This window comes from Cenococcum geophilum (genome assembly GCF_001692895.1).
Source record: "Cenococcum geophilum 1.58 unplaced genomic scaffold K441scaffold_80, whole genome shotgun sequence".
In the NCBI taxonomy this organism is placed as follows: domain Eukaryota; kingdom Fungi; phylum Ascomycota; class Dothideomycetes; order Gloniales; family Gloniaceae; genus Cenococcum; species Cenococcum geophilum.
The window spans coordinates 366532-389095 of NW_027137638.1; the positions used below are offsets into that span (position 1 = coordinate 366532).

General features: G+C 46.7%; 4 protein-coding genes across 4 annotated transcripts; 1 reads left to right on the forward strand and 3 right to left on the reverse strand.

The window, feature by feature from the left end:
* Positions 1-23: 23 nt before the first annotated feature.
* Positions 24-311, forward strand: K441DRAFT_347242 (uncharacterized protein; the record flags this gene model as incomplete). The annotated part of the gene is made up of 1 exon (XM_067641299.1): positions 24-311. A coding segment is annotated over one exon (187 nt), but the record flags the coding sequence as incomplete, so codon positions are not given.
* A 3137-nt stretch (positions 312-3448) lies between these two features.
* K441DRAFT_701050 (MFS general substrate transporter) lies at positions 3449-6040 on the reverse strand. Its single transcript, XM_067653297.1, has 6 exons — positions 5351-6040; positions 4879-5262; positions 4575-4821; positions 4124-4519; positions 3915-4035; positions 3449-3865 (listed from the first exon to the last, which is right to left on the reverse strand). The coding sequence occupies exons 1-6, from the start codon at positions 5689-5691 to the stop codon at positions 3729-3731; spliced, it is 1626 nt and encodes a 541-aa protein (XP_067497258.1). The 5' UTR covers positions 5692-6040; the 3' UTR covers positions 3449-3728.
* Positions 6041-8667: 2627 nt separating this feature from the next.
* On the reverse strand, positions 8668-16327 carry K441DRAFT_701051 (uncharacterized protein; the record flags this gene model as incomplete). Its single annotated transcript, XM_067653298.1, has 2 exons — positions 15873-16327; positions 8668-15818 (listed from the first exon to the last, which is right to left on the reverse strand). Exons 1-2 carry the CDS (start codon positions 16075-16077, stop codon positions 8668-8670), a joined length of 7356 nt encoding a protein of 2451 aa, XP_067497259.1. The 5' UTR covers positions 16078-16327.
* A 2542-nt stretch (positions 16328-18869) lies between these two features.
* On the reverse strand, positions 18870-19319 carry K441DRAFT_682398 (uncharacterized protein; the record flags this gene model as incomplete). The annotated part of the gene is made up of 1 exon (XM_067651570.1): positions 18870-19319. The coding sequence occupies one exon, from the start codon at positions 19317-19319 to the stop codon at positions 18870-18872; it is 450 nt and encodes a 149-aa protein (XP_067497260.1).
* Between the last annotated feature and the right edge of the window lie 3245 nt (positions 19320-22564).

The following is a 22564-nucleotide window of genomic DNA, read 5'->3' on the forward strand; positions in this document are numbered from 1 at the left end:
AGGTGCTCTACTAGGGCCTGCAGATACTGTGCAGCTGCATATTTATCTAAAGACCATTCCTGTTCTACCTGTATAATAATAGGCAGGCCTTGCCAGCATACTACCCCTCTTTGCATTAATTGTAAAGAAAAACACTTTGCTAATAGTAAAGACTGCGAGACTCTTAAAGCTGCTAAACTAGTACGCGAAGAAGATTCTATGGAAGAATAAATCAGATAGGATTCTAGAAGGGGGTAACTCCTACTAGGCTCTTAAAATGATATTAGAGAGCAAAAGGACAGAAATAAATTGCAAAAGGACAGGGACAGGGGTTAGGATTTCTTATAGTTTTTCTTACCATTTTCTCATTCCCTAGTAGTTGTAGTATCTTAGTATTTTACTAGGAAACTATAAACTCCTAATTTAGGAGTTTATAAACTACTAGGACATAGCTACTAGTACATATTAAGCTGCCTAGAAAGGATTTATGTATATAGAACTATAGCGCCATAGCCCAAGGCTGCATACGCAGTATTGTACGTAGTATAATACAATGGATAAAAAAATAAAAAATAAAAAAACTAAAATAGGGCGATAGCTTTGCGATTTAACACGTTAGCAGTTAAGCTAATGCGTGGTTTCAAGCTTTGCTATTACGTATTTCCTAATCTATACGTCTACTAATTAGTGTTGGTATAACTCTCTTTATTAACGTGCACGAATATTACTTATAGTGGTACGTATGCGGTGTTAAAGTTGGTAGTTAATTATTATCTAGAAGTAAGGGGTTACTCCAAGGTCAGGTTAGCTAACCTCGCTACGTGGTCTTATAACCACGTTATATAATTAACGTTCCGACAATAATAAAATAGAGCGTAAATTAGTTATTAAGGACAGTAACGGTTTATATACCATTTACCTCACCATACTTAGTAAAGTATTAGTTAGGTAAGTAGTCCTTAATTTCTATATCTATAAGGAGCTATTCGGTCTTATTAACCTTACCCTTAAGATCTTCTACGCCTTTATATTAAACTAAGAAGCTTTAAAAGTAGGCCGTAGTAACCTTATAATTTCTAATATTTCTTATACTCTAACGGAACTTATTATATACCTCTTTTCGCTTATTAAGGGAGTGTCTAGTTAACTAGCAATTTAGCTTTTTATAAACATAGCATTTTTTCTAGCAATTACTTTAAAATAAACCTCTATAAGGACCTCTATAATTACCTTATAGTTAACATTAATTATACCCTTTTCCGTATTCCCTACCGCGGCCACCATATATTTAATTAGTCCAGTTATAATCGTATTAGTTAGAAATACTTAGTTAGGTAGGGTTTTCGGTATAAAACTGTTAAGATTCTTATATTTATATTATAGTACCTATAGTAAAGCGTAGCTTAATATATACTCCTTTAAATATATCTATAGGTTTATATAGCGCTAAGTTATACTTAGGAACGCTATAGCATACTAAGATAACCTAGTCCCTTAGGCTATTCTTATTTTAGTAAATTTTAGTAAGGCCATATTAAATTTTCTAGAGTTTATTAAAGAGTAGTTAAAGGCACTTTAAATAAGTCTTTATTGGGTTAAAAGCAATAACTCTTTAAAATATAGTCTCCCGCCATTTAAATATATAAAGTTAGCAATTCTTATTAGTCTTAAAGTGGGCTCTAGTAAGCTAAAGCATTATATTAAAATTATAGTTTTTACCCGCAATATAGTCGTAATAGAATATTACCGCCTGTCCCTTTAATATAATAGAGAAAGCGTAATAGTACTAATAGCGTTAAATTCTAACCTTATTGCAATAGTTATAAAAGACCTATAGTTTTACTCTAAGCATATTATATAGTTCTCCTCTAAACTTCTTCTCTTCGTCTAAATATACCTTTATTAGATTTATAACTTCTTATAATAAAGGCTTACCAGTTAGCTAGAGTAAAGGAGGTAAAGATAGAGCAACTTTAAGTAGGAGAGCACCTTTAGATAGAAGAGCAGCTTTAGGTAGGGGGTTAGTGTTTTAAGGGTTTTAATACAAATTAAAGTTGCCTTCCAAAGAATATAGGTTATTTTTAGGTTTCTATAGTTAACGTATAATCTTAGCTTCCGTCTATATTAGTTCTTCTATATTAGTAATAACGGCCTAAATATTATTAGCAATTGGGTTACTGTTCTCAGCAATATATACCCCATTCCTATAGAGAAAGTCTTAAAAGTCCTAAACAATATTAATATTGCTAAGTGCCTAGGTATTAGCAGTTTATCCCACAAAATCCTTCCTAAAATACTTCTATAGTTATAAGTCAGCGTAGTATCTATTTTAGTAGAATATAATATAGTATAGGAGAAAGCTATTAACTTGTTTTACGGTATAAGTTATTATATTAAAGGCGAATTTATCCCAATCTTTATTAATAAGTTTCACGTACTTAGCTACCCCTAGTAGTAAGAAGTCTTTCTAGTTATTTAAGGTAGGCGTAGCCATGTTTTTAGAGGGAGGGAAGTGTTATTAGTATAGGGATTATTATTTAGTACGCGTTTATAATGTATATTTATTATTTAATACGCGTTTATTATTTAGTACGCATTTATAATATGTATTTGCGGTTATAGGGCTTAAGACTAGTTCTAGCCTTAAATCGCAAAGACTTATAAAGCGTATTATTCTATATAATAGACATAAGAATCTATAATCTTAAAAAGGCTTAGGACTAGTTCTAGCCTTTAGATCCTTAGATTTATAAAAGAGTTCTATTTAAGGTTTAGGACTAGTTCTAACCTTAAAAAACAGCTTTCTCTAGCACGAGTAGCACTAGTACAGTGGCTTATCTCTTCTTAGTAGAATACCTAGCTGTTCTATAATATAACAGTAAAGTTAACCACTAATTAGTATTAGTTACACAAGGGGATATTATATAGCTATAGTTCGTAGATAGTATAATGATTGTTATTCTTATATATGTTAGGGAGGGCAAGAAGCTTAAGGCTCCTCGCCACGCTACTACCGCGGCAACACGTGACGGCAACTTGCCGCACGTAACGGCAACTTACCACCTGTAATGGCAATTTGCCTTATATGGTGACCACTTGCCTTTATTCCCAACAATAACAATATATTTATTTATAAGTAATAATAATTAAATATTTTACTAGCCCTTATAAATATATATAGAGGCTTAAGCTAGTAAATATTAAGCCGTTAAAGTACTTAAAGTTATAAAAAAAAGGATACGTTATATAAGGCTAGGAGAAAAGAGCTACTAGTAAATATTAGAGGGGGGTGGAGGCCTCTAAGGAGACATCGGCCCTATTAATTCAGTACCCCCACAATACCAAGACCGGTGATATCGCCTATCTAAGATATCGTAATTATTCATTTATATCGCGATATTTTGGTTAGCTTATAAATTAAATACGATATTGGGCCTATTTATTTATTCATTCATCATTAACAACCCTGGTAAATTTTTATAGATTAAGAATAATTTCTATGTTGTGAAGGCTTCTAGAACTTTATAGTCTTCGTCCCCGTTCCCCTTCAATAATAATTCAAGGATAAACCAAAACGCCCTGCTAGGAATGCCAATGCCTTCAAACATATCGATATTATCGTGGCTCATACATCCACGGATACATACCCTCACGTCAAATCCCTCTATACACAGCCATATTTTATATGCATATATATTCCATGACAGTTACACAAATTTTCGTTTTCCCTGGACAATTCGGTATCCTCACTATATCATTACAGGATAATGGCTCTTCGCTCTAATCTGCGGACCCCACTTGAAGAGGATCCAGGGAATGGGAAGCATCGCAACGGAGATGAAGCCGAGAAGGCTCGTTGCCCAGCCGGTACCTAGCTTCTCGTACACTGCAGCAGCGTCAGTAATTGTATAGAAATCGGGAGGCACAACACTTACTTTGGATGGTGAAAAGTGGAAACACGGCACCGAGCACGTATCGCAGAATTCCATTCGCTGCAATGGCGGATGCTCCGTTCAGAGGGCCGTACACATCGATTAAGTAGAGGGCAGTTGATATCTAATAAATATAAGTGTCATCAGTAAGATCTCATCTAACATGGCTGACCGCCACCAGAGTATCGGCAATGTATAAGGTATATACTCACAAACAGACTAAGATTTCCCCATGCAAACGGAATTGCGGCAATAACGGGGGCGGTCCAATGGATACCATTATCTGCGGTCCATGCAAACCAGAATAGGCCGATAGGAAGACCAAAACTACCCATCATAGCAGCGTAGAGTCTGTATTCTGGAGCTGCATGCTGCCGCCCTTCAGCAAGAGCCTGACGATAATATTTTTGATAGATGGTTCGGTCTATAATAATGGCGCATGCACAGCTGATTGTAACGCCGAGACCTATGGCGAGGAAGGTGAGGCCGACTTGAGATGTGGTAAAGTGATAGGGCGCACCAGAGAATACAAGGGGGAACGCAGCGAAAAAGGCGAAGAGGACTGAGAACGCGAAGGCGGTATAGAGGGAGAGGAAGATGACAATAGGCTTACGAAAGTCAGCAAGAGACCATCATAATGAGTGGCAAATTTTCAGGACTCACTTCGACAAGCAGCATATGTAATGGCTGAACTAGTGTGACGGTAAGGAGAATCTTGATGGCCCCAAGTCCAGTAGGCCCCTTGGGAGGCATAATACCAAGGCGTTTCGCGCGGCGTCTTAGAATGATCTTTTTGTATGTCTCTTTCATTGGAAGACAGGTAAGATATACCGCGACAGATATGAAAAGGATACACCATTGCGTCCAGCGCCAGCTTTTATATTGTGCTGCAAAACCGCCGATAAAAGGCCTAAAACTCAGAAGTCAATTGCATAACTCATAATGGGAAGCTTCGCGGAAGTCTTACCCGAGAGAGGGGCCTGCAAATGGTGCTAGGAGGAAAAAGCTGGTTGCAATGGCCCTCGTCTGTGGTGGAAACAAGTCTGCATTTGTTCCAGCTCCAACAGCGAGGACTGGGCTACCGAAGAATCCGGCAAAGAATCGGCATACTAGAAGGGAACCGAAGTTCTGGGAGAACCCCGCGCCGAGTGTGAAGAGCATCATAACTGGGAGGGACGTTTTGTATACGATGCTGCGTCCGTATATTTCACTCAATGGTGCGGCCAGGACAGGTCCAAACGCGAGTCCAATGACATATAATGAGAGACCCAGAAGGGCCGCGGTTGACGATACATGGAATCGTTCCATTATCTGGTGTGTCGCAGGCGTGTACACGGATGAGCCAAACGTTCTGTAAATAGTTAGAAGACTGTCTATTTATCGTGCTAAGTGTTTCTTCGGGAGTTAAAGTAGCCGGTTAGTTTTGGGGGTCCACTCACACCACAAAGGCAAAGAGTGCGGGAGGTACTGTATGATAAGCACGAAGTAATAGGCTCCAATTCTGAGGGTTTTCCGGGTCATCGGGACCAGTCCAGTCTTGGGCGGTCACCACTCTAGTCGTAGGCGGGAGATCTTCGACATCTCTTTCCGCTTCCTTCTCAAGGTCTACATCTGCAGTAGTTTCGTCGTCGCCGCGACGGCGGGTGCGAACTCGTTCAGGCGACTGAACTGCTCCATCCAGGTCTTTCAGATTGTCGCTCTTCTCGAAGCTGCTCATCGACGAATCGTCAGCCTCATACTCAGAATGCTGTCGTTCGTCTGAGGTAGTCCCTGGGCTCATGTTCGAATAGGAGAAACTTTGCGTGGTCCAAGGTCAGGTCGCTAAGCGTCTCAGTACTAAGGTGTAGTTGCAATAATGGAAGGAAATAAATGTCAAACAGTCACAGCAAATTAGTTAGGGGGAAACCTCTAGCAGACTGATAGACTTGAATGTGTAATGCAAAGAGTAGCTGATGCGTTCACAATCTGCTGGGCAGGTGATGGTTTTATTCTGGGAACTTATCATGACTACTTCGAAGCGCCATTTGCTAGCCACCAGCTGGAACATTGATTAAGCAGCTCAGTTCACAAAATCATTGCGCAATTCTGCAGCTCCGAGGAGTCTCCGCCGTGAATAGTCAAGCAAGCACGTCCGTAACGTATGAGTGGGTTGGTGGAAGTGTTGAATATTGATCCCTTGGCAAAGTGAAGTGTTTAGTAATCTGTGAAAGACTAATCGATAAATGCGCCATCCGAGGCCAACTGTATGGAATTAAACAAAGGGCGCCATTCTGCGCGATGCCGAAGACCCAGATGCAGGGATTTGCTTGGTTCCCGGAGATCGGTAATCCGCTACCTGGATTTGATTGAGCGCTTGCGTTGAACCAGGCTCTCCGATTGGCTAGCCCCTTATCGATAACCGTAGGAGGCGGGTAGTGATGTCATAGTGATGAGGGTAATGGAAGTTGAAGAAACAGCGGAAGGCGGCCTTAGATGGTTTCTGCGCATGGATAATAATTCAAAATGGCAGTGTACTAGCTGGGCTGGGAGCAGTACTAATTTCTTACTGCGTACATCCACATAACTTCTATTGGGATGGATCATAGTTGTAAATCGGAAAAAAAAGAACGTAGAGCTCCCTCGTTATTTCATACATCTGTTCTAAAGGTCTCGTGACGGAGGTATCCGATCAAATTCTCTTGTAGATCCATCAGCAGTGATTTGGACACTAGGATGAAGCAAACCAATCCAAGCGACTTCAAGAACGCGTTGAATGATCCCAAATACGGTCATTTCCAGATATCAGTAGCTGGTTTTCTGTCCGATAGTAATCGTATCTTGGATAAAACTGCTTGATTGGTGCTATATCCTGCTCTCTTCCGACTCCCCTACATTCTTGACGAAAGCGGCAAAGCCCAAATCGAGCATCGGTGCGGACAAGCTCCCAGCCTTGGAAAACCGGGTAACATTCGGCTCTGGAGATCAATTTGGTGTGGCGGGATCTTGGCCAATTACAAATCTTTCACTAATTGTTGCTAGCGTTGGGCCCGACACGCAAGAATCACCATGAGGGAGCTAGTATTGGTTGGTATTGATTTGGTCATATTGTTGAAGCTCCACATTCCCTCTTTTCTTTAGGACATCACTTGTGAGAGGGTTGGGATATCTGAGACAATGACAGTCAGCCAGAACAGCACGAAAATCACTCCTTTCCTTCCTTTGCATTCTCCGATCGATCAGCCCTCTCTTTCTTATTTCATCGTGCTTCTTCGCTTAACCCACCGTCTTCTCTTCTTCTTCCAAACATTTACTGCGATGAGGTAGATAATCTGACTCGTCTCCAACTCCAAATCAGTGCTCAACTTTTAGTCCGCGACTTTCACGTAGCTCAAATTAGCACTCTCTGTGAATTAGATCTCCTTAGGCGATCTTGATAATTTCGAAGGGTCTAAGGCATTTGATGCCGTTGATTGAATGGATTAATATTTTGCAGCTTTTGATACGATAAAGGGCTAACAGGCAGCGTTCAGCCGGCGACCACACCATCCGCTGACTGACTGCAGCCAATCAAGTCACTCGCTAGATGCTCGCTGGATATGTATATACACTGACTGTAGAGCTATTAGCGCGCTTACCCTAATGTAACGTGTCCCGCCTTCACGTCGCAAAACCGGCCAAAGGGACAGCAGTACTCGCGAATCTATCGCGACTGTGGCGGGATCCAATATATGTACTCTTACACCTAATTAGGTAATTGTATAGATCTAGTAGAGTTATAGAGTTAAATTATAGATTTTTGGTAGTACCTTTTATATATATAAATATAAATATTATCCAATCTTAGATTTACTCTACATCAGCAAAATGCTGTCCCCTATAGTGGCTCGAATTGCTAGCAGTTGACGCAATTGGCGCGCAGTTGAGGGCATTGACCAACTCGACTAATGTCGATCACTACACCATATCAAGCTTAGATTACGGGTGCATTTGTGTATTTAACGAGGCTCCAGAGCCTCTCGCAAGAGACCAGAGTTCTCATCCTTAATCGTCCTATTCGATGGTTATAAGCCTGGGCCATCTACTGCGTTATCTTTAATTTAAAGTCGTAATTACCTTATCGTTAACCCGCATCATAGAGGCCTTAAATATGTCCTCTTAACAAGAAATACAAACAAGACTTCAAGGCTCCACGGGATTGGCCAATCTTTGCTACGATATGCCGAGGAGTGGGGGACTTGTCTTGGGCGTTTTGAAAAGTATGAAAAGATATATTCAATTCTTATAGCTATATCCATTGACCAGAATTTTTTTTTGAGGTTAGGAAACTAAGTCGCGAAGAGAGCATTTACTCACTATCAAAGAATTAGGAGCATGCTGTGTTTGTTCTACATGAAAATTCAGCTAAATCCTAACTGGACAGATACGGCATATCAGAAATTATATAATCTATTCGCTGCTCTCCTCGAGACCTGTCACAGCTGTAACACAACGCTCAGAATAGAAATATTGCAATTCATCATGAAATATAAATAGTAATACCGCCGTGGAAAAGAAGAAAGAAAAATAACTAGCCAAGTCACAAACCGACAGCCCTTCACCCAAGTATATACAGCCGAAAAATGCCTCCCCTCTACCACCCTGATGCTTTGCAATGCATGCATGAACCGATTATGGAAAGACTTATACAGCTATACAAATACAGATATCCACCCAGCCCGAATTTCAAAGCCAAAACTCCCAACGCCGAACCGAACCGAATGATGCGCTCAACTGCTCATTACGCAACGATCTTCTTCAACCCAGTCAAAAAACCCTTTATCCCACTGTCGTCTTTCCTACTCCTAGCTCTCTCCGATTCGCGGCGGGATGTGCGCGGTCGTTCTTCAATTCGACTAGATCTCGGCCGATCGCTCTCTGTTCGTCCAGTTCGCGGCCTCTCGGCACCTGAAATCCTCCTGCTCGACCGCTTCACTTGCCGTTCTACAGAAGACGTAGACTCCACTGCAACACCGGAACCTGGTAGCGGCTCTGCATCCACGCTTCTTGACGCTTCTCCGACCGCTTCTCCTTCCACAGCAGCTCCGTCTAGGGCGCTGGACATATCTGGTTCTTTTTTGGCGGCAGCACGCGCCGCTCGACGCTCTTCTTTCCTTGCTCTATACTCTGCCTCTTCCTCGGGGGTCTCGAAACGACGATGATGGTGCGAGTGTCGGCGATGACCATGTGGCCTCTCCTTCTTTTCACCATGGCTATCTCCAGAGCTCTGCATGCTGCTTGTTGGCCGCGCTTTCTCTTTTGCGAGTCCTCGGACAGAGGGATGAGAGTCACTTGGGTCTGATTTAACCCTTGAAGAGGCAGTGGATGGCTTGATAGTGGGGACTAAAGAGTCGGTTTTTGATCGTCCGAATAGTAATCCGCCAAAGAGAGACGTTCTTTTCGCTTTCTGTGAGGGTGAAGAGTCCCGAGTGCGTTCGCCGAGACCAGTGTGTCTGCGGCCTGACGCTCGAAGAGAAATAGGGGATTGGGGTACCAAGTCGGCTTCATCTTCTGCAGCGCGACGTGCTGCGTCTCTCGTCCTTGGGCGGTCTACGTCCTTTTCTTTCGATTTCCCCTTTAGATCAGACGGTTCTGCTGCTCTCTCTTTCTCGAGCTTCCTCTCCATGTGCTCTAGTTTCTTTCGCTCATGGCGTCGCCTTCGGCGCTCTGCTTCTTCTGCAATGCGAGCATTCTCTTCTTGTTCCTGCATAAGAGCTTCTGATCTCTTAGCTTCTTTTCTTGCTTCATGTCTTGCCTTTTTCTCCGCGGCCTCCTTCCTTAATTTCTCCTCTACCTCTTTTCTAATCCTCTCTTCATCTAACTTCTTCTGTTTCTCTTCCTCTGCACGCCTAGCAGCCTTCCTCTCCTCATGTTTCCGTCTTCTCTCCTCCTCAACCTTACGTTTCTCCTCCTCTTCATGCCTACGCTTATCTTCCTCTTCTTTCTTTATGCGTCTCGCTTCCTCGGCTTTGCGCGCTTCGTAACGCTTGCGACGTGCAACTTCGTCTTCCCCCGCTCGAAGGGCACGACGCTTAGCCTCTTTGTCTGGAGCTCTCTCCCGACGTCTATTTCCTGACCTATCATTCTCCACCTCTCTTTTGCTTTCTTTAATGACTTCTCGAGCCTTGTCCTTCGCCTTGCTGGAATCCTTGCTAGTCACGCTGTCTTTCCTCTTACCCTTTGCAGGATTACCTACCGCTTTCGCTGCTGCTACTAGTGAAACGGCTGCTGCGGCGCTTTCATTAACGTCACTGTTGCGCCTCTTTTGCGGTCGAACCCAACTTTTGGAGTTACGTCGCGCACGCTTGGGTGGAGATGTTGGGGAAGCAGGCTCGTCGACAATAGCGGATTCATTGGGCGGAGTTTTAGGGGTTTCTTGTGGGGCTTCTTCTGCTCTCGCAGCAGCTGGTTCTTCTACTGTTGGCTCAACTGGCTCTAACTCTACGGCGATTGGCTCTTCAGCTGGTTCGGCGGCTGGTTCCTCTGCGGTTGGCTCTTCGGCGGCTGGTTCTGCAGCTGGTTCGTCTGCAGCTGGTTCGTCTGCAGCTGGTTCGTCTGCAGCTGGTTCCTCTACAGCTGGTTCCTCTACAGGAGCCTCCTCAGCAGCTGGTTCTGGAACTGGTTCCTCTGCGGCTGGCTCTTCAGCGGCTGGTTCCTCTGCAGTTGACTCTTCAGCAGCTGGTTCCTCGGCAGCTGGTTCCTCTGCAGGAGCCTCCTCGGCAGCTGGTTCTGCAACTGGCTCTTCTGCCGCTGGCTCTTCCGCTGCTGGCTCTTCCGTTGCTGGCTCTTCCGCTACTGGCTCTTCCGCTGCTGGATCTTCCGCTACTGGCTCTTCCGCTGCTGGCCCTTCCGCTGCTGGATCTTCCGCTGCTGGCTCTTCCGCTGCTGGATCTTCCGCTGCTGGCTCTTCCGCCGCTGGTTCCTCTGCAGCTGGCTCTTCAGCAGCTGGTTCCTCAGCAGTTGGTTCCTCAGCAGCTGGTTCCTCAGCAGTTGGTTCCTCAGCAGTTGGTTCCTCAGCAGCTGGTTCCTCAGCGGCTGGTTCTGGGACTGGCTCTTCTGCCGCTGGCTCTTCCGCTGCTGGTTCTTCCGCTGCTGGCTCCTCCACTGTTGGCTCTTCTGCCGCTGGCTCTTCCGCCGCTGGTTCCTCTGCAGCTAGCTCTTCAGCAGCTGGTTCCTCAGCAGCTGGCTCTTCAGCAGCTGGTTCCTCTGCAGCTGGCTCTTCAGCAGCTGGTTCCTCTGCGGCTGGCTCTTCAGCAGCTGGTTCCTCAGCAGCTGGTTCTGGAACTGGCTCTTCTGTCGCTGGCTCTTCCACTGCTGGCTCTTCCACTGCTGGCTCTTCCACTGATTCTTCTGCCGCTGGCTCTTCAGCAGGTGGCTCTTCAACAGGGGCTGCTTCGGCGGCGGCTTCTTCTGTTGGTTCTTCTGGGGGGAGATTCTCTGCTGGAGCGTCTTCTGCTGGAGCTTCTCCTGGAGCATCTCCCGAGGGTGGTTCGTCCGCGGGGGTCTCTTCGGTAGGCGGCTCTTCTGCTGGGGGTTCATCTGCGGGTGGCTCTTCTGCGGGTGTGTCCTCAGCAGGCGATTCCTCAGCTGCTGGTTCCTCCGCTGGTGTTTCTTCCGGAGCTGCTTCTTCCACGGGAGCTTCCTCAGCTTCCTCCGTAGCAGCTTCTTTCGAGGTGTCTTCTGCAGTGGTTTCTTCTACAGCAGGCTCTTCTGCAACTGGTTCCTCTGCAGCTGGCTCCTCTGCGGCTGGCTCTTCTGCGGCCAGTTCTTCTGCGGCCGACTCCTCTGCGGCCGGTTCTTCTGCGGCCAGCTCTTCTGCGGCCGGCTCTTCTTCAGCTGGTTCCTCTGCAGCCGGCTTTTCAGCGACATCCTCTGCTTCAGCTGCCTCTACTTCAGCAGGGCTAGGAGTGGGATCTTCCGCCAATGCTTCACCCTCTACCGCTGGGGATTCTTCTTCTGCTGCGGGTTCTTCTGTAGGGGTAGACTCAGCTAGGATTTCTTCTACAGCAGGTTCTTCGTCGTTAGTCTTGTCAACATCCTGAGATTCTGCAGCTTCAGGAACTGGCTCTGGTTCAGCCGAGGAAGGTTCTTCCTCAGGCCCTGGTTTAGGTTCTCCGGCTGCCTCTCCCGCTGAGGCTTCTTTAGCAGGTGTCTCTTCAGTAGAAGTCTCCTCGGCAGGAGCCTCTTCCTCTGGAGTCTCCTTGTCTAGAGCCTCCTCCGCACCACCTTCTTCCACAGCACCTTCTTCAGCAGGAGCTTCCTCTGGAGCAGCTGGCTCCTCTGGCTGAGCCTCTCTTTCTGCAGCCTTATCGGCGGCAGGTTCAGTAGCCGTCTCGGCCCTTTTAGGCTTAGGGGGAGCTTCTTCTTGATCTGCGGTATCCTCGGCCTCAGCCGCAGGTTCAGGCTCGGCCTCACCCGTTGTCTCCTCTTCTCCTTTAGGTTTGGCTGCTTCCTCTGGCAGGACTTCTTCCGTGTTTCCTTCAGTAGCGGGAGCTTCATCGGATGGAGCTTCGTTGGTAACAGGCTCAGGATTAGGTTCAGTTGGAGACTCTTCTGAAGCAGTCTCTCCTTCCGCAGCCTCTTCTTCCGCAGCTGTGAGCTCCTCCACAGGTGCCACGGCCTCTTCTTCAACGCTCTCTTCCGCAGGCTCATCTTTTCCGGCCGGTTGTTCTTTAAAGGTCGCCTCTTCGTCCTCGGCCTCTGGTTCCTCTGCGGGTTCCTCTGAGGGTTCTTCCGCGGTCGCGGGTTCTTCAACAAATGCAAGCTCTTCGAATGCCGGCTCCTCTGATTCTGGCTTCTCTACTACAGGTTCTTCAGACGTAGGCTCTTCAGATGACGGCTCTTCGGGACAACCCTCTTCTGGAGCAGCCTCTTTTGGAGCAGCCTGTTCCGGAGCATTTCCTTCAGCTGCAGGCTCTTCGGTGGTAGGTTCTTCAGTGGCAGCGGGTTCCTCAGCAAGGTATTTTTCTTCGGTAGTCGCGGGCGCTTCTGCGGCAGGTTCAGCTTCTAGTTCGTCTTCTTCTGCCTCGTCCTTTGATCCGGGAGCTGCCTCCTCGGGAGCTGCCTCCTTAGGAGTTGTGTCCTTTGGACTTGTATTCTCAGGACTTGTCTCCTCAGAACTTGTCTCCTCAGGAGTTGTGTCCTCGGTGGCAGTCTCTTCCTCCGTCGCGGGTGCATCTCCGGAAGTCTCTTCATTCCCGGTAGATGTCTCTTCTGACGATTCTCCTACCACCACAGCTCCAGCTTCTCCGGCAGCACCGGCGTCGGCACTGTCCGGATTTTCCTTGTTGGCGAGCTCCTCCTCAGATGCAGGAACGGTCTTAGAGGCAGGTGGGACCTCCTTCTCCTCCCTATTACCCTCAGGAACGTCATGCCCATCGTCAGGCTTAGCAGGGTTCTCGGCTTCTTTAGAAGATGCTTCAGCGTTTCGGTCAGAGTCAGTGGGTTGGGTTCCACTAACTTCGGGTTCTATTGGATCAAGCAATATTTGCTCGTCAGTTTGCTTCAAAGCCGGACTAACCGGGGCCTCGTTTTCTTCTGCAGGGGTTTCCTTCATCACTGGATCTTTCGCCGGTTCTTCAGGGGTGGGCTCCTCAGCTGGTGCTTCCAGAGCGGCAGCTTTATCCTCGTTAGGTTCTCCTTCGCCATCTCCATCGGCTTGCTCGGGTTCGGGTTCAGGTTCTAGGGGTTTGGTTAGAGGTTCAGGCTCTGCTGCTGGCTTTTCTGCTGTGGATGTTTCTTCTGATTCGCCTTCTGGTTCAGGTATTTCCTCACTAAGAGGTTCTTCAGTTACAATTTTCCCCTCACCAGACTGTTCTTCCGCTGCCGGCTCCGGGTCGGTTGTGTCTGCGCTTGCAGGCTCAACTTCTGCCGGTGCATCCGATGTTTCCTCAGCAGCCACTCCCTCTGCGGTAGCTTCCTTAGGAGCCGCTTCCGCTGGGGCCGCTTCCTCTGGGGTCACTTCCTTTGTCGCTGCCTCTTCTCGTGGTGTTTCTTCCTCAGCTTCATCCGCGGGCTCTTCTGGATTATCATCGCCATCTCCTGCATTAGCGGAAGGTTCTGGTGCATCTTTAGTTACAGGAGGCGCATCTTCAGGTACTGGTGTCTCTTCTGCGACTTCTTCTGCAGGTTCTGTGGTCTCAGTGGGCGCTTTAGGCTCTGGCTCTGCAAGCTCGGCACCTGTGCTTGCTTCCTCGGGCGCCGCAGACTCCTCTGGTACGGCTTCTAGAGCGGATTCAACGGCAGGCTCATTTGCAGGTTTAGCTTTGGTTTCGACAGCAGGATCTGCGGGAGGTTCTTCAGCAGATTCGGCGACAGGCTCGGAGGCTTCGGTAGGCGTTTCTGGTGGAGCCGCAGGGGCTGGCTCTTCTAGGACCGCTTCAGTAGGTTTGGCAGGCTCCTCCCCAGCTTTGGACTCANCATGCTCTTCCGTAGCAGGCTCTTCCGTAGCAGGCCCTTCTGAAGTAGGTTCTTCCGGAGCAGGCTCTGAGGGAGCAGGCTCTGAGGTCTCTTCTGCTACAGCTTGGTCATCCCCTGAAGTAGTCTCAGGCCCAGGATCATTCTCCTGTACCTCATCCGCCTTTTCTTTGCCTTTAGCATCCCTCTTGCCCCTTTTCTTTGAGTCCTTTCTACTTGACTTTTTGTCCTTCGCAGATGTTTCCTTTTTGTGCTTCGCAGATGCTTCTTTTTTGTCCTTTGTAGGTGCTTCTTTTTTGTCCTTTGTAGGTGCTTCTTCTTTGTCCTTCGTGGGTGCTTCTTTTTCTTTTCCCTTTTCTTTTTCCAGCTTTTTGGTGTTTTTTGGAATCGCGGTTGGTCGTACAAATCGATTGTTTCCCTTTTGGGGGTTCCCTTTAACCCTTTTGTTTTTACCCGTAAGATTGCTAGGTTTTGGATCTTTCATGTCCGAAGGGAAGTGAACAGCCTTCGGCCCATGGGTCGTTTCAGCAGCCGGTTCGTCGCCTGCTTCAGGTACTGGCGCATCTTCGGTCTGGGCGAGTTCTTCTGCAGATGTTGGGTCTGCAGGGGAAGTATCTTCAGCAGCAGCAGATGCTGCTGCTTCTTCTGGCGGCGCTTCTTCTAGAGGCGCTTCATTTGAAAGTGTATCTTCTGTTGAAGGTGTATCTTCTGCTAAAGGCGCGTCTTCTAATGGTGTCCCTTCAGACGTTGTCCCTTCAGCAGGTGTTTCCCCTGAAACTGTCTCCTCCAGGGCAGGCGATTCTTCAGGGGTAGGTGTCGGGCCTTCAGGAGCAGGAGGCTCTTGTGCAGGCTCAGCTATAGTTTCTCCGGAAGTAACCGGTGCCTCCTCGGGTACCTCAGGGGCTTCAGCAGGGGCTTTTTCAGCTATCTCGGGCTCTTCGGTTGAGGCCGGCTCTTCCGGGGAAGCGGCTCCCTCCTCAGGAGCAGGTGGCGCGTTATCAACAGGAGCAGGTTCGCTAGGAGAATTTTCGCTCCTTGCTTCAGTTTCCGCTGCTGGCTCAGGAGATGTTTCGCCCGCATCCCCTTCTTTCGACGTTTCTTCTATTGCGAGTGGCTCCTCGGAGGGTTCCTCACCCGGCTCTTCAGGCGCAGGAGCGGCTTCTTCACCAGGCCGTTCGGGATTCTCGGCGCTCGTCTCTTCAGCAGAAGGTTCATCCGGGGTTGCTTCATCTTCTGCAGGCGGTGAATCCGATGTGGCTTCATCGCTTCCGGCGTCAATCGTTACTCCTCCTTGGTCTCCCTCAGTACCAGCGACTGGAACCTCAGGCTCTATAGGTGGGAGGCCAAACTCATCCATTCCCTTACCGCCACCACTATCACCAGGTGGTTCATCTGAAACAGGCGGAAATTCTGTGGGTTCGGCAGGAGCTGAAGGCGGTTCCGGTGCCTCGAGAATTTCTCCGGAGTCTCTTGGTTCTAACGAGTGGTCAATTGATTGCCTCAAACAAGTCAATGGCTTGCTAAACTCACTTTCATCTTCGTCTTCCTCATCTTCGCTGGAATCGGATAGTTGAATGATACCGGGATGAGTAAATACCGCGGGAGGAGGTATGATTAGGCGCCTGTAGATAAGCTTAGGAGGGGGGCTGCCGGGTTGGTATGGCTTAGTGAGTGTCAGTGTACTGGCTTTTGGGTCCTTCCATGGCGAAATCGAAACTTGAGAATACCGAGCCATTTTTGGAGGGAGGCAGAGGTTGATTGCCTTCTTTTCCGGAGTCCAACTTATCTACCAGCTGTGCTACTCTGCTGTGGCCCTTGCGCGCCTTGTGGCCCATAGCTATACATATGAAAAGACGCGCTTAAACGTGGGGTGAGGGGATTTATTGGATGACGAGCGAATAGGGAGGTGGCAATGGAAAAATATGAGCAGCAGTCGTGGCTCGACGCGATGAGGCAGGGACGGGAGCATATCAGGGAACCCTCGTAAGGATGGTGGACGACAATTGGGAGAGCTGTCACAAGACTACAATAGGAAAAAAGATAACTACTAACACAGCCCAGCATGAAGCCTTCCACGGGGCCTTCGAGATTTTTCGGACTGCTCGAGTTGGCATTCCCGTACATGACGGGTAATAATTGGAGCCACGTCATGACTAAAGCAGGCGTTTAACTTTGGGATAGAGAGGCCCGACGGCGGGTTCAAAGCCGCTGTGGCCATGCAGCCAGCGTCAAACTTCGTTACGGTGATGCATGCGGGAGAAAGGCCAGTTGGGTGCTCTTGCAGAATTCCCTTGGCCATCCGATAGGGCCCGTCAGGACTGACAGAGCACCAGGCGGCCCAAAGTCGGTGGCCGGGTACATTGCGGTACATTGCGTGGGATGGGCTGTACCTTTCGGTGCCAGCAAGGCCATCCAAGTCATCCCACCCAGCGTTCCACCCAGCGCTTCGATCGGCCAAGTGGGCCGGAACACAGGGAAGAGTCTGGAGAGACGGGATTGGTGTTGATGGGGGTCGTTGTGGGGAGGCGACTGACGTGTTCACCCGAAGGGCCATCCCCGCCAGGAGCCCGCCCGTGCCCGCCGTCATGGGCCGCCTCGCTTGTGGCTAGCGGGCCAGTCTCAGCGATCCGACCCCGCAGAAGGCGCAACAATCCTCTGTTCATTGAGCAGCGTGAGACACGCAGACACGCAAACATGACGGCACTCGAAGCCCTTCTTGTATTACCACTGCTTCACTGCAAGGCTGCGGCTGTCCGTCGAGCCCTCTGTGCCATTGTGGCTCCCTGCATATATTGAATCTATTTTCACAGTCATACATACGAGTACAATTGGGCCACGCTGCTGGGTCCATCATCTTTCAACCGTTGTCGAGATGGCGAGACTTGAACAAGAGGTTGGGCGGCCAATGTGAGAGCTGAACGTGTTGGCACCCCAATATGCTGATTGTCTCTAATGGCTCTCCATTGGGAAAAGGAAGCTGACTTGTCAAGTCTATCCCAATCGCTCCCGCGACTCGTGCTGAGCCGACCAAATGGCATCAACGACTGCATGTTGGCCTCGTTCATGCACCATCAAGGGGTGGACGTGCAGCCGTTCATACCCTTTTGAGCCCTACGCACCACCCCCAGGCCTGCCACAGGAATTGGAACCCTTCAAGTGGTTGAGGGTGCCTTCAATCTCACAACCAGCCAGCCTGGATTATTTCCAAGCCATATGAAGCAACGGGAGAGCTTTCTACTTGAAGACGAAAATTCCCATCAAGAATTGGACGGAATTTCGAACGAGCCCGAAGTGCTGCCCAATACCATCCAAGCATCCGATATCGCAATATGCGCAGCGGTGCCTCGAACTATTCCGCGGATGAAACCCGGCTATGGATTTTCGGAGTCACGACTGACTCCCATCAGTACAACGTGAAACTACTCCTAGGGAAGTAACACATCGCCCGGAGTTGTTCCCGAAGGCCCCTGAGAATCAACCCCGCGGATCATTCAGTAGCAATGGTCTAGATGTACTTTAGACCAAGCCCTCGAGTCCTCAAGCCCACTTAGCAGCCTGCTCGACATGTACGTCAGAATGCTTTTTAGGGAACCTTCTGACCATATGCGTAAGACTTAAGCACCGATATCGCAAGATCTCACGGACTCTCACCATTTGCACGGTAACAGTTTCCTGATTCTGAGTCCTCTGCTTACTTGATCTCTCCGGTGCTGTTTCTAGACAAACTTTCTTCTCCACCGGGAAGAGATCACATGAGCTTAGTTTCTCGGGCACCGAGTTTTGATGCCAAGAAGCGGTTATGGGGATAATGTAAAGATGTTCCTGAACTAATATTGAGAGAAATAGGCATAACAGAATCTAGGGTATCTTTCGGCCAAACCTCCATATATGTACAGTCACACAAAGTCGTCGCAGAAATCTTGATCCCTGAAATCCCGTCGCTATCGTCAAGGTCTAAACGCCTTTCAGAATCTGAAGTCCGGCCTACGTTGACCACATTCTTATCAGAACTTACACTTTTGGCGGCTCTAAGACTCCACCCACTCCTCATTCAGGAAATCTTTCACCTTCATGTTGCCGCGCTTCCGCTTTCCCTCGACTTCTTCTTATCCTCCAGCTTTTTGGGTGCCCTCTCGCTAGACACCCCTTCCGAAACAGGTTCTAACAAGAGAGGTATTTTCATTGGTTCGGAAGTGTAAATCTAGCCATACCCGTCTTAGTGTTTCGAAACAGGGACGTCATACATCGGATATAGCAGGGAAGTATGTACACTTTCACGCAGCGCATGTTCGGCTTATTGAGTTTCCTCAGGTCACCCAAAGTTCTATGAGCATTTCGAACATTCTCCGCGTATCCAATCTTAGCAGCTTCCAACCTTTTGGCTTTATCAATCGCTAATTCATCTGCCTTATCGATCAACTTTCTCACTGGCGGTAAACGAGGAGACAAGGCAGCATCTCTAGCAGGATCGAAGCGCTCTGTCCTTTTGGTCGTCTCTTTGGTCAGAGGTAGGACCGCAGCATCAGACTATGTGGATGAAGATATTCCTGCCAGCCCAGTGCTATAGTTCACGGGTCCTGTTCCAGCCATGGGCACACCATCTTGACTAGGGGACGATGTTGGATTCACTTCCGGTTCCGTGAGACTCCTGGCATTTATTGTTCCGGAGGAGGTGGGGAATCCAACAATCGTGCTTGAAGGAGTAGTGTCGGAGCCATTGTCCGCTCGTCCAGCCGTATACTTACTGCTCGCTGCATTTATAGGTGGTGTAGAAGCATTACTAGTTCCTGTATTCTGGCTCCCCGTATAACTAGTTTGCTGCTCAGAACCACCTGAATTCAGTGGAGCTGTCGAGGAGGACGTGGAATGTTCAGGGCCAGCATGGCCTTTGTCGGGGATGGGCGTTTGAGGTCGTGACTCTGCCGGAACCCCATTTAACCAGGAGCTGATGCATGCTGACTTCTTTTCCGTATCCATGATGGAAACCGCAGAGGAGAATCAAGCCTGAGCTGTTTTTAAGACTGAAGAGTTTGGATGAGGTTGGTGATTGTCGATTTGAATCGATTCACGTTACCGCTAGAAGCCTCGGTGAGGGTTTGAAGGTTGTTTTTGTTGCAGCAGTTACGACCTTCATTGAAGCAGACATCGAGAATATATTAGTGAATAAAGTTAGAACGCTGCGGCGTGCGAGGGATATTTTATTCGAGGTCAGAGTATACCATTATTTGAATTAGCGCTAACGCACCCTAAATCAAAGCACTTACTATCTCTACATCTGTCGAACGACGCGCTAATTGCGATCGTCGTCCTGTTTCCCATGTGGGTATAGATTAGGGGTGTCTCGACTATTTCACTTGACTGTATATATTGAGGCTTAACAGGCTACATCAATCCGACAGAGCTCTCCTTCTTGACTGCTCCGTTCGACAACGTCTCTATAATGACCCTAGAACTAAGAGCTTAGAAGATTCAGAATGCGTTCATACTGGCCAGGAGCCAATTAATACTCTCTACATTCCTAGAAGCATCGCAGCAACTCCCCCTTTTTAACCGCCTTTCTTTAAATGTCTACTTTCCTTTTAGCTTTCGTTAAAACTTTTTCACATCTGTGTGACCATCTCATCCCTCATCCGATTTCACTTTCCTTCAAGGCCAAATCGCCACCATCCAACCACAAGCTTAGCCTTCTCCAAAATATATACTCTTTCATCCCTGTTCCCTTTCTCTGTGTGTGGATAATCCCTTCCTTCTCATGCGTCTTTTGCTGACGAGATTGCTCAGCGAAAGGGTTCAATGCCAGGTTTGGCCCCCATGCAGTACGTTGAAGCAGAAAGAGAGTGCGCCAATCATCAATTTTATGGCGGAGCTCTCCTCCAGAGCCTTCTCGTGGGATTAATCACATTCTGGAGCGACTTGAGGTGCACGTCCCAATCTACCTTATACTCACAACTCCAGGGCTGGTAAGTGACTTGGGGAAATACTTCATCTGGGAGTATGAGTACGGGTCGGGCCACAGGGCCATCCGCGCCAGCTTCTGGGTCGACACGGACGAGCTGGAGAGCCGGGATAAGCTGCTATTCAAGAACGCACGACCGTTGAGCGACGGGGAAGAGGTATGGGCGGCGGCACTTCCCCGCGCTCTCTGGGAATGGTCATGGCCCCTGATGGGTTGAGTAAGAGACCAGGCTGTTAGCAGGTTGTCGATAGCAGGTAAGTGGGAACGAAGCGGATTGACTGACTGAGACCCTGTAGAAAGGAGATGAGCTACTTATATACACCAGCAGAGAATTGACTATGCAGTCACGTGGTTCTTCCAATATAGGCGAGGTCAAGGCAGCGGAGAAATCCTGTCGACCTGAATCAGATTATCTTGTCACCGACTCAGCTACCTCCCATTGACTCAGTCATTGACTCAGTCATTGGCTCGGTCACCTACCCCTTGTTTCCATTGCCCCTCCCCTACCCCCTTCTCGTTCTCATTTCCTACACCTTTCTTATATATATAGAGAGGCTCTTAGAGCCACATTCAATAAACAGAGTCATTATTCTTTCCTTACAATTGGTGCACGGACCACCGATTAACAGTTATAAGCCCGGGTTGCTTGCCGTATTGCCCCTATTTAACTAATTAATTTAATTAATTATACCCCTTATTAAATTACTACTTATTACTAAATCCTTTAACCTTTCTGCAAGCACCTTTTTAAAATAACTTCTTAACTACTTACCTAAGCTATTACTATAACGGTAATATTATTAAGCCAAGCTAATTGGAACAAATGGATTAACCTTATTAGGCTTTAAGCCCAAATAGGAAAAATATAGGAATGTGTTAACCTATTATTAAGCTATATATATAAACTATATAATAAGATTAAGACGTTATATAAGGAAAGAAGGTAGGAAAATAGGAAGAAAGGGTATATATCGTTAACTTAGTTACTTAGTTAACACGTACACGGAGTAGAATAGGATTTAGGACGTAGTCCTAGCAGAACTTAATAGAATTTAGTAGAACTTGGCAGAATATGGCAGAATTTAGTAGGACTTAGTGGAATATAGCAGAATATAGCAGATTGCCGTTAGATTGCTATAGGTCGCGGCAAATTACGGTCTTATAAATGGTGGAAGCAGGTAGGCGTGTATAAGGTATTATAGGGGTGTCCTATAACGATTATAAAAAAGAAAACTCTCTAGGTAGGGACTGTGGTTCTTTAAATATATAATACTGCGCTTAAGAAATATACTAAGTACATTAGTATATTAGTATATTAGTACATTACGTTCCTATATTTCTATATTTCTACGTTTTAAACTTATAATATAACTAGCTATATAACTTAGCTACCTTTTATCCTATAGCTTAGTTGGTTTTAATACCTCTTATACTATTTTAACTAACCTATATATATCTCTTCTTAGTAGTTATACTACTGCTAATATAAGGCCCGTAACACTATCTCCCTCCTTTTTATCTTTATCCTTAAAAATATTTTCTATCTTTAAGTTGTCTACTAAAGGTATAGCTTTTTAATTTTTAATTTAATAACCTTTATTATTTCTAATACCTCCTATTAGATCTTTTATATCTAACTATTATAACTAGCTAGTAACTATTATAACTAGCTAGTAACTATTATACTATTACTTAGTAAAGTTATACTATACTATTCTTATTATATAGAGAAGAAGTTAGTATATATTATAATCGCGGTGTTACGGCACTAATAGATATTAGTGGATTATAGTGGACAGTTATAAATAGTTATAAACAGTTGTAGATAGTTGCAGACAGTTATAGATAGTCGTAGATAGTTTTATATAGTTTTAGATAGTTGCTGTTACGTAACTAGAGGATCCTATATAACGTTAAGCGGCGCCACCCTCCGTCTCCTTTCCTTTCTCTAGCTTTAGATCCTTGTTTATAGACTACTAATTATATAGGCTTACGCGTCCCTCTTGCCGTGCTCGTGCCTCGATTGACTAAGTCGCTAACACGCGGTTCCGTCTAGTTACTAACCTTCTTTTTATACTAAGTGCATATAAGTAAATATACAATTATCCTATAATATTTAATCCGTCTCTAATACTAAGTATATATGTCTTATTATCTTATATAGGTATCTAATACCTTATCTAATCTATTATAGGGTTTCGCGTATTAGTAGCGGCTAAAAAACTAGAGAGTAAGCTAGCTAAGGCTTTTATTAAGGTTTAACTAT

Coding starts and splice junctions, on each gene's coding strand:
- K441DRAFT_701050 (XM_067653297.1), bottom strand. CDS start 5,691: ATGAGCCCAGGGACTACCTCAGACGAACGACAGCATTCTGAGTATGAG. Junction 4,822..4,878: donor TTTGCAGGCCCCTCTCTCGG/GTAAGACTTCCG, acceptor TCTGAGTTTTAG/GCCTTTTATCGGCGGTTTTG. Junction 4,520..4,574: donor TACATATGCTGCTTGTCGAA/GTGAGTCCTGAA, acceptor GACTTTCGTAAG/CCTATTGTCATCTTCCTCTC.